At 43.0% G+C, this 10,481-nt stretch overlaps 1 protein-coding gene across 1 annotated transcript; it reads right to left on the bottom strand.

Annotated features, from left to right (window-relative positions):
• Positions 1–599: 599 nt before the first annotated feature.
• Positions 600–6,251, bottom strand: LOC149834285 (putative flavin-containing monooxygenase 1). Its single transcript, XM_090009334.1, has 5 exons — positions 5,817–6,251; positions 3,780–4,050; positions 2,021–2,202; positions 1,153–1,502; positions 600–942 (listed from the first exon to the last, which is right to left on the bottom strand). Exons 1-5 carry the CDS (start codon positions 6,249–6,251, stop codon positions 600–602), a joined length of 1,581 nt encoding a protein of 526 aa, XP_089865460.1.
• Positions 6,252–10,481: the final 4,230 nt, after the last annotated feature.

Genomic DNA, 10,481 nt, shown 5'->3' on the forward strand with positions numbered 1-10,481 from the left:
CACATTGCACACTTTGAGTGCGAGACCACACCTGACCGCCCTCCATCTCTGTGGTATAGCCTGTGATCAGCTGTGGAGCCCAACAGAAGATGGAGGGTGGATCAGGTGCAGCCGCATAACAAAGTATGGAATGTGATTGCACCTGATATGCCGTCCTTAAGGGATGGGTGTCGGTGGGTTACCCGGGTCCTACTTGATAGAGAGGTGGGCCCCACCAAGTGACCAGTGTGTCCCTAGGAAGGATGGTTCCTCGTCATAAAAAAAAGAGAGAAAAAGGTACAAAATGTTAATTCAATAATGTTATTTCCTTTCATTGATAACGATAACAACACAGGGACAGCCCTTCTTTTCAAATTTATTTGTACAGACACCAAAAATAAACTTTTTGAGAAAGGGCCCAACAATGGCTTCCTTCCACTATTTTTCATTTATTAATTTTTTGCAGGATTTCTTATTTGTATCACCAACTTTAACTAACATCATGCAAGAAGGAAGGATGGTCCTTCTCATCTGCCCTAGGGGATAAACGCACCATATATAACCACTTGCCATTTCTGACTACTAGTGTACCCTAACCATAGAGTTAGAAGACATAGTCCCTAGTTATCATCTTGATAGTCACGGTTGGAATAGGGAGAGAAGAACTCTTGGAACCAGATCCTTTTCCTCCATGGTGCCAATCCCATCTCCTCACACAGTTCATCACTGTGGTTTATGCTGAAGGTGGAGATGCAGTGCCTCTTGTAAAACCTTGTGGTCCTCTTGCTCACTTCCATCTCTTTGCTTATCTGAGAAACCATTTTGTCCACAGTGGGGAGCTCAAAAGCACCTTGCAGAAGCCTCGCCAGCCACTTGCACCTGAGCTCAGCAGTATGTAGATTTGATACACTTTCTATGTACCCAACAAATGCCATATGTGGAATCAAAGGATGGATGGTTCCCCTGCCATAAAAGAACAAGACTGATTAATCCTCCCACACACACACACACATCTCTCTCTCTCTCTCTCTCTCTCTCTCTCTCTATATATATATATATATATATATATATATATATATATATATATATAGAGAGAGAGAGAGAGAGAGAGAGAGAGAGAGAGAGAGAGAGAGAGAGAGAGCTATTTGTACTCCTAGAATCAACCATATTTACCTGTATAAAGGCATGATGCCTGAAGGGTCTTGAATGTAATGCCTGAAAGGCTCCGGGAAGATCCATTTGAGCTTTTTCAGCCCATCAAAGCCAGTTGCCAACATGACCAAATCTGCTTCCAATCTGCTTCCATCTTCCAACTCCACTCCCCCGTTCCAGAAGCACCACTTGGATGACCGGCGGAAGAGAATGTGGCCATCCTCCGCTGCCGGAAAGAAGTTTTCCGGCAAGATTGCCATTTGACATGATGCGTAATCCTCCTCAAATGCATGGTCAGGTACCAATCCAAATTTTCTCAGTGGCAACTTCCATATCAAATATGACTCAATGAACTTTGAGATTGCCTTTCTCTGTTCGATTAATCACCAAAAAATTGCTATTAATAAATTGCTTAACCTAGACTTATTCAGAGTGAAATTTGTTCCGAAGAATTAATCTCATCTTGAAGCTGTCAATGTCTGCAGTTTGCAACAGATATTTGTGAATACACCAACTTTTATTACCCTTAACGAATTAAAAATTCCATTTGCAAACAATTTTTTCCTTTCTTTTAAAGTCAGCATGACGTGATTTCTTTTCCTAAATATGTATATTTAACACATTTTTCTTGTGCAAGACACAATATGCTTCTCTTTTTTTATTCTTGTGCAATATGATATCACAGCAAATTAAGTAAGGTATGTCATAAAATGTTTGTAACATGATATTTTAAAGAAATTTTAGAGAAATTAATTCAAAGTTTTTTTTTTATGACTAAGGAACCCCCTCACCGAGGATCGGGTCACTTAATGGACCCGCCTTCCTGCGAGGTAAAACTCCCGGTTGAGAAATTAATTAAATGTTAAGTAAATAGAGAATATATACGTACCAAGGGATAGAGCAAAATGCAGAACAGAGTCCGAAGGAAGCTCATTGATGGCCTTTCATGGAAGAACTGTGAAGCCCTGGTGGCATAAAGAAGGAGGAAGGACATCCCCCAAACAGAGTAAGAAGGAAGCATCATCCAATGCAGCGTCCTAATCAACATGGTGCAGGGCTGCCCATCTGGTCCTGCAAATTAAAAAAACATTTCTTTTCCTTCAACAAAAATTAAAAAAAGTAAAAGCCTTTCTCTTTTGTCAAAAGGTTTCCAACAACTATACTATAGTTTTGTTTACGCAGAGTAATCCTTACCGAAGCTAGGGATGGCAGTGGACCGGGGCGGGGGACAAGGTCTCCACCCCCACTGGTCTTGATTTTAACCTTCATCCCCGCACTGGTCTTGATTTTAACCTTCATCCCCGCCTCCATCCCTGGTCCAAACGGGGCAGAGCGGGGCGAGGCGCGTTTCCCCTCTGTCAACTGCCATCACTAAGGAAGGACAGGAGATGGGGCGGGGCAGGGATTGGAGACGGGGATGAGGCAGGGTGGGGAAAAGCGTAAGTCCATCCCTTCCTCCATCCCTGCATGGGTTTTGATTTTAACCTCCATCCCCGGTTCAAACGGGGCAAGGCAGGGCGGGGCCGGTTTTTTCCCGGTCAACTGCCATCCCTAGCCGAAGCCAAGAAAACCTGGATGGGGCCCAACGAACACCTTGCTTAGGTGGCCCCACCTCTGAAAGCTTCAAACATCTATACTATATTGACTGGATTCAAACATGGGTTGGTCAATTCCAAGTGTGCGTTAGTGAAGTTGACTTCTGAAGATTCAAAGGTATAACGGTCAACGTCAAGATGTGACCCGATTGCCTTGATTGATCCAAACAATGGGCCGTAACCAGATTTGGTCAAGTGGACTACCAAAAGTATCAAACCCTAATTCTATTTTCTATTTTTTGAAAAGTTTTAACATGTGAATTAATTTTTTTCGACATATATAGAAAGCTGGGGTGAAATTATTATTATTTTTTTTACTGATGAAGAAACCCTCACCGAATACCGGGTTACTTAATGGGCCTGCCTCCCTGTGATGTAAAACTTCAGGTTGAGGATACAACCACCCAGCCTTACGTGCCCTAACTGTGACAAAGCAACGCCAGCCCCAAGGTGCTAGCAGGTTTGACACAGGACACTGCTGACCAGGTAACCACCGGAGTGGTTTTAACATGTGAATTAATGGTGTTGGATTGTGTGCATGGCTAGTTCAGAATTCCAGTAGGATCCAATTAACAAAGGCCAATATTTCAAAAGACCCGGCTTTGGGTTATTCACAAAGGAAAAAGACAAGAAAGAAAAGAAAAAAGAGACCATGATTTGATCCATAAGGTCTCGTATTTAATAATGAATCTGGATATAATCCAAATCAAGCCCGAGCAATTAACAGACCTGCTGAGAATGCTAAACTTGTTAAATATATAATTGCGCCAAGGTACATGTATAATTGTTTAATTCATTAAAAAATCGTTAGGAAAACCAGATTTAATAAAGTTTTGTGGACGGTGGTGATTTCAAAGCACAAAAGTTTTGTGTACGGAGATATCACCAAATCTGACTTCATCTATATAAACCGATAACATGGATAAGTTGGTAAATTTCAATGCATGAGAACAATGCAAGCTCCGCCAAGGTACGTATATAATTATTACTGAATATATACTCTCTCGTACGTATATAATTATTACGTATACTCTCTCTCTCTCTCTCTCGTACCTTGGTTGGCCTCTGCACATTCAGTAGCGAAGTCAATAGCAGATTTCTTGTAACCGACTACTACCACCTTCTTTCCCCTCACCAAACGCTCAGCTTCCTCCCGGTCAAGCTTGGAGTAATCAAGTGAGTGCAAGACCTTGCCCTGGAAGATCTCGGGCCCCTTCCCAGTTGGGAACTCAGGCATCTTGGGCACATCTCCATACTTCCCCACGCACACCACCAAGAACTCAAACTTGAACCACTGCAACAACACAATCAAGCCAAACCTAAGCTCAGTCAATGGCTCGAGCCTTATAAACCACAAGGCTTTTATATATATATATATATATATATATATATATATATATATATATATATATATATATATATATAAAAGCCTTGTGGTTTATAAGGCTCGAGCCATTGACTGAGCTTAGGTTTGGCTTGATTGTGTTGTTGCAGTGGTTCAAGTTTGAGTTCTTGGTGGTGTGCGTGGGGAAGTATGGAGATGTGCCCAAGATGCCTGAGTTCCCAACTGGGAAGGGGCCCGAGATCTTCCAGGGCAAGGTCTTGCACTCACTTGATTACTCCAAGCTTGACCGGGAGGAAGCTGAGCGTTTGGTGAGGGGAAAGAAGGTGGTAGTAGTCGGTTACAAGAAATCTGCTATTGACTTCGCTACTGAATGTGCAGAGGCCAACCAAGGTACGAGAGAGAGAGAGAGAGAGTATACGTAATAATTATATACGTACGAGAGAGTATATATTCAGTAATAATTATATACGTACCTTGGCGGAGCTTGCATTGTTCTCATGCATTGAAATTTACCAACTTATCCATGTTATCGGTTTATATAGATGAAGTCAGATTTGGTGATATCTCCGTACACAAAACTTTTGTGCTTTGAAATCACCACCGTCCACAAAACTTTATTAAATCTGGTTTTCCTAACGATTTTTTAATGAATTAAACAATTATACATGTACCTTGGCGCAATTATATATTTAACAAGTTTAGCATTCTCAGCAGGTCTGTTAATTGCTCGGGCTTGATTTGGATTATATCCAGATTCATTATTAAATACGAGACCTTATGGATCAAATCATGGTCTCTTTTTTCTTTTCTTTCTTGTCTTTTTCCTTTGTGAATAACCCAAAGCCGGGTCTTTTGAAATATTGGCCTTTGTTAATTGGATCCTACTGGAATTCTGAACTAGCCATGCACACAATCCAACACCATTAATTCACATGTTAAAACCACTCCGGTGGTTACCTGGTCAGCAGTGTCCTGTGTCAAACCTGCTAGCACCTTGGGGCTGGCGTTGCTTTGTCACAGTTAGGGCACGTAAGGCTGGGTGGTTGTATCCTCAACCTGAAGTTTTACATCACAGGGAGGCAGGCCCATTAAGTAACCCGGTATTCGGTGAGGGTTTCTTCATCAGTAAAAAAAATAATAATAATTTCACCCCAGCTTTCTATATATGTCGAAAAAAATTAATTCACATGTTAAAACTTTTCAAAAAATAGAAAATAGAATTAGGGTTTGATACTTTTGGTAGTCCACTTGACCAAATCTGGTTACGGCCCATTGTTTGGATCAATCAAGGCAATCGGGTCACATCTTGACGTTGACCGTTATACCTTTGAATCTTCAGAAGTCAACTTCACTAACGCACACTTGGAATTGACCAACCCATGTTTGAATCCAGTCAATATAGTATAGATGTTTGAAGCTTTCAGAGGTGGGGCCACCTAAGCAAGGTGTTCGTTGGGCCCCATCCAGGTTTTCTTGGCTTCGGCTAGGGATGGCAGTTGACCGGGAAAAAACCGGCCCCGCCCTGCCTTGCCCCGTTTGAACCGGGGATGGAGGTTAAAATCAAAACCCATGCAGGGATGGAGGAAGGGATGGACTTACGCTTTTCCCCACCCTGCCTCATCCCCGTCTCCAATCCCTGCCCCGCCCCATCTCCTGTCCTTCCTTAGTGATGGCAGTTGACAGAGGGGAAACGCGCCTCGCCCCGCTCTGCCCCGTTTGGACCAGGGATGGAGAGGGGTTCTAACGCCCACTTCCCACACCGGTTCACCGGAAAACGGCTTACCGAATTCTCCCCACATGCCATCATTGTATGTGGGCTTCCGGTCACCGAAATAGTGGATCTCGACTACCTTGTGGTTCAGCTTGACGAATTTGAGCACGTCGAAATGACGTGCATAGCTCTCTAGGTAGTCAAGGATTTCAAGGTTGGTGGGGAAGGATCCGTCGCCCTCCGGCCACGGATAGTCGGAGAATTCATAGTCATAGCGAGGGGTCTGGAGTCTTGTGGAGTGGAAGGAGCAGTGTTTCCAAACGCCACCAATGCAATCGGTGGCCTCGAAGACCCCCGGAGCGAAACGGCGGAGCTGCTTGGCAGCAGCAATACCGCTTATTCCTGCACCAATGATGCCTACTTTGGAGTTTGGAGGGGTTGCAGCTTCAGAATTGTTGTGGTTTGCCATGAGCTGAGTATTTCTAAGGAGAGAGAGAGACAGAGAAAGAGAGAGAGAGAGAGAGAGAGAGAGAGAGAGAGAGGGAGAGAGGAGCTGAGTATTTCTAAGGAGAGAGAGAGACAGAGAGAGAGAGAGAGAGAGAGAGAGAGAGAGAGAGAGAGAGAGAGAGAGAGAGAGAGAGAGAGAGAGAGTATGCAATGCAGGGAGCCAGAGAGCGAAAGATAGAGGGAGAGATGCAATACTTGGTGTGTCCTGGACACCTATTTATAGATTTTGCATGCTTGCAACCACATAGTTTAACCATAGCCAAGTAACTGATTATGTCATAACTCATGACTTAGTCCAATGGCAGACTCTTTTTTAAAAAAAATAGAACAAGGGAAATCTAAGACTAGATCTCATGTGCAGTAGGTGGGACCCCACCCCCTCCTCCAACAATTTACACCATTTTAACTGGACGTGGAAATCAACAAAAAATAAGCTAATTTTGAAGCATTTGCATGTGATTTAAGTTCTATGTAAGAATTTGAAACTTCTAATGGAAGTTTACTAAGACAATCATTATCAAAGAATAATAAATAGAACCCACTTGCTAATTTTCATCAAATTCATTTGTTTAACTTGCACCAAATCATGCTAAGCAGGGGATTAGGAAAGTTGGTCGAAACTTTCAAAGGATTATAGGAGGCAGAACATGAGGGGTGGTCAAAGGAAGAAAGTGCCATGGCTCTTTCCCAGTCATAGTAAGGAATTTGGAGGTTGGGATTGGGTCTTCTCTTAATCAGAAAAAAAAACTTTTTTTCCAGTTTTTTTAAATGAAAGCAATATAAAAAGAAATTACAGGCGACCGGAATTTCGATGAAGGGTGCCCTGATATGCACGCTACTGACATTGGCCAGCTGTTTACTTTTGATTGGTCTTTCGTTGGGATGGGACCCACTTCCCTTTGTCTTCTTCTGCTCCACGTTTCTTTTTTAACGTGTCGCATCTAACAAAACGGGCGGATGGGATGAAGAGGTGGCCCCGGTCACTGTCAACGATCGCTTCCCAGCCTTTTTACATCAAAATTGATGCATGAAAGCTTGCAGGCATGCACGAATGCAAAAACAAATACACTCGAGTATGCAGACGCAGTCAAACACACTTTGGGCCTGTTTGGGGGAGGGTGTTGTCTGCTTCCCCGAAGACAAATTAGCGTGTTTTAGTGTGCAGGGTGGAATATCTTGGGATCCACCATAATTCATATTCTCATGTTACCACGATGACTTTATAATAAAATAATATATAAAAATGTTGATATAAGTTTGACAAAAATGTCTTTTTATAGCTATTTACGAAAATACACATTCAAACTCAACAAAAGTAACTTAAAGTGCTTTTTCTTTTTTTGGTTTGAACTTTTCATCGTTATCTTCTCCTTCTTCCTTCTCCGTGAAACACTATAAAACCCTTTCTTTCTAAAAAGAAGAAATTAAGCAAGGCAAAGAATCGACGATCCGATGACGATCATCATTCTCTTCCTGCTAGCAGTGACCGAAATGATGTCCTCATCCAACGGGTAACCGACTATGGCAGCTCCTTCGCCGCCTTCGAAAGACACCTACAACAAAATCTTCCTCTATTACAACTTTCAGGTGAGCGAACTGACGCGTCTACCCCTACGTCGACAATACTTCTGATCAAGGCTACACCTTCCAGGCCACCCTGATTCTGCTCAACACGAGAGTTCACACCCTCAAATCCTGGAGGGCATTCGTCAGGTTCTGGCACCGCAAGGTCCTCATCTCGACCTCTGATGCTGTGCTCTCCAACAAGACCCACCTCCTCGCCAACGTCAGGAATGACACGTTCCTCTCCAGCTTCCCCGTCACAGACCTCAAGAATGCCATCGGGACGGCTGATGACTGCAACCTGATCACGACAAAGATCGTACTTAAGAGGGTAGAGTTCGGCATCACGATTTATGATTTACACACAGTAGCGATTTACGAAAATCACGTAGCAAAAAAAAAATGGCAAATCGCTAGCGATTTACAAAAATTGCGTAGCGAAAAACAACAACAACAACAAATCGCTACGCGATTTTCGTAAATCGCTATATCGAGTAGCGATTTACGAAAATCACATAGCAAAAAAAATGGCAAATCGCTAAATCAAGTAGCGATTTACGAAAATCGCGTAGCAAAAAAAAAAACAACCGCAAATCGCTATGCGATGTTCATAAATTGCTAAATCACATTGCAAAAAAATGGCAAATCGCAACATGATTTTCGTAAATCGTGTAGCAAAAAAAAAATTTGTCCTTTTCAAGAATCGTCATTTCATGACACCAATAGCGGGAAAAAGTGTTATGAAAACCGCAAGCAAAAAACAACTGAAGGAAACAATAAATAAGAACAATCAAACAAAACACAACGACACACAAATTTATGTGGAAAAACCTCCCCTCAAATCCGGAAGGGAGTAAAAAACCATGGCCACCCAGAGGAAAAACTTTATTGCTCTTTTTCGACAGTTACAAGAGGAAAAAAAAGAATTTATACAAGGATCCCTCATATTCGAGAGTCATGCCGGGAGGAGCCTTCAAACCCCCCTCCTGTAAGGGCAAAAACTCTGAATCAGGCTCCACAACTCATCAAGTTGAACTATGCTACAATCAGTGTGCAGGTCAGATGGTGCTTGATAGAGCAGTGTAGGATCGTCTGTTGGATGTCCATAGAGGCAGAAAGAGAAGGGAGAGAGAGAGAGAAGGTTGATGTTCATGGCCTTCTTCAGAGGAGAATCCTTTCTCGGATAAATCTGCAGTGCAGGGACTCTGTCTTAAATAACCATCTTCGGGGTACTTAAGTCTTTGCAACCGCTTCTTTTCTAGAATCATCGTTTTATGGCACCAATGGCGGAAAGGGTACTTAAGTCTTTGCAACCACATCAGACTCCAACGCTAATTGATGCTGACAAACATGGGGATACAAGCCACACATGCTTACATACATGGCACTCATTCGAACTTGCAAACACGCACCTGCCTGTTCGGAGGGTGCACATATAACCAGCTTTGGCCTGTTTGGGATCGTTAGCTAGAAGTGAAGCCCTTTGCCACCTCTAGCTGCCAAATCCATTGTTCAGTGTAAAAATGTTAAGGAGAAAGGGTTGTTGGACACTTTTAGGTATGAGTTTAACCTATCAGGTGACCCGATTGAACATTGTTAGTGAGTTGTTTAGTGAGGAGTTAATAGGTGAAGGTTACCTGAGCCTGAATGTAGAGAGACCACGTTCACATGACCACCCCTATCTCCGATTAAAAAAGAAGAGGGTTGAGGTATGTATGATGAGAGCCATCAATCACCAACACCCCTATTGCTCACATTTTGAAAGTTCTTATAGGTTCAAGGTCTTGCTCACCATCGACCTAAGGCCTGGGCTCATCGTGGGCGTCAATAGGCTGAGGAGAACACCGAACACCCGCATGTCGCTTTATTGCGTCTACATGTATTCATTTGAATTTCAGCTTTGATTTTACGAATATGCCAATATTGGGATATGGGACCACATACCATGCAATTTTGCTGCGTGTATGGGTACATCAGGAGCATTCAATTTACGCTCACCGATGTTGGTGTATTCGACTCAGCCCTGTATCAATTTTTTGTGCCGTCGATAATTGCAGTCACTGGACAAACAACAAAATCAGAGCCGACATGAGTGTATACCCATTCTACTACCAAGTGACTGGCAGTGTTCTGGACCACTGTAGAATCTGAGTACCCCTTCGCATAATCATTTTTTTTTTGCCAAGACGAAAGGAGATGCTTGAGTTGTTGCATTCGTAGGCGGGTCCACTACCGCGGTGGCTGCCATACTGTTTTTCAGTTTTTGAGAAATCAGTTCAGTTTTTGAGAAACCGAAAGATGTCATTCTGTGGCAACTCGATGGAATAAAAAAAACTCAGTATAGCTTTTACCTGCCGATGGCATTTTTTGCCAGAGAGATGAGAGGGGCGACGATCGTCAATGGCCTCGCCAACACTACTGGCAGTTGAAATCGGTCACCGGACCACCGAGCTTGCCAAAACCCTCGTTGGATGGGTTTGGGGTTCTGGCCATGGGTCATTGATTGAAAAGGGGGGTGTTGTCGTACACCGTCAGCATCATTGGCAGGCAAATCGGTCATCCTTGCACAGAGGTGCCTCGACTGATGTGAGAAATAAAAAACCCTCTTTCCATTTTCTGTTTTCTCTAA

The sequence above is a fragment of the Nuphar pumila genome, chromosome 6 (genome assembly GCF_984573655.1).
Source record: "Nuphar pumila chromosome 6, dmNupPumi1.hap1.1, whole genome shotgun sequence".
Classification (NCBI taxonomy): Eukaryota; Viridiplantae; Streptophyta; class Magnoliopsida; order Nymphaeales; family Nymphaeaceae; genus Nuphar; species Nuphar pumila.

What these genes read in the sequence shown, in the direction of transcription:
- LOC149834285 (XM_090009334.1), bottom strand. Translation starts at nt 6,251, where the DNA reads ATGGCAAACCACAACAATTCTGAAGCTGCAACCCCTCCAAACTCCAAA. An exon ending in GCATTTTGCTCTATCCCTTG is followed by an intron (nt 1,503 to 2,020) that starts GTACGTATATAT and finishes TTAATCGAACAG; the next exon opens with AGAAAGGCAATCTCAAAGTT. An exon ending in GGCATCATGCCTTTATACAG is followed by an intron (nt 943 to 1,152) that starts GTAAATATGGTT and finishes CTTTTATGGCAG; the next exon opens with GGGAACCATCCATCCTTTGA.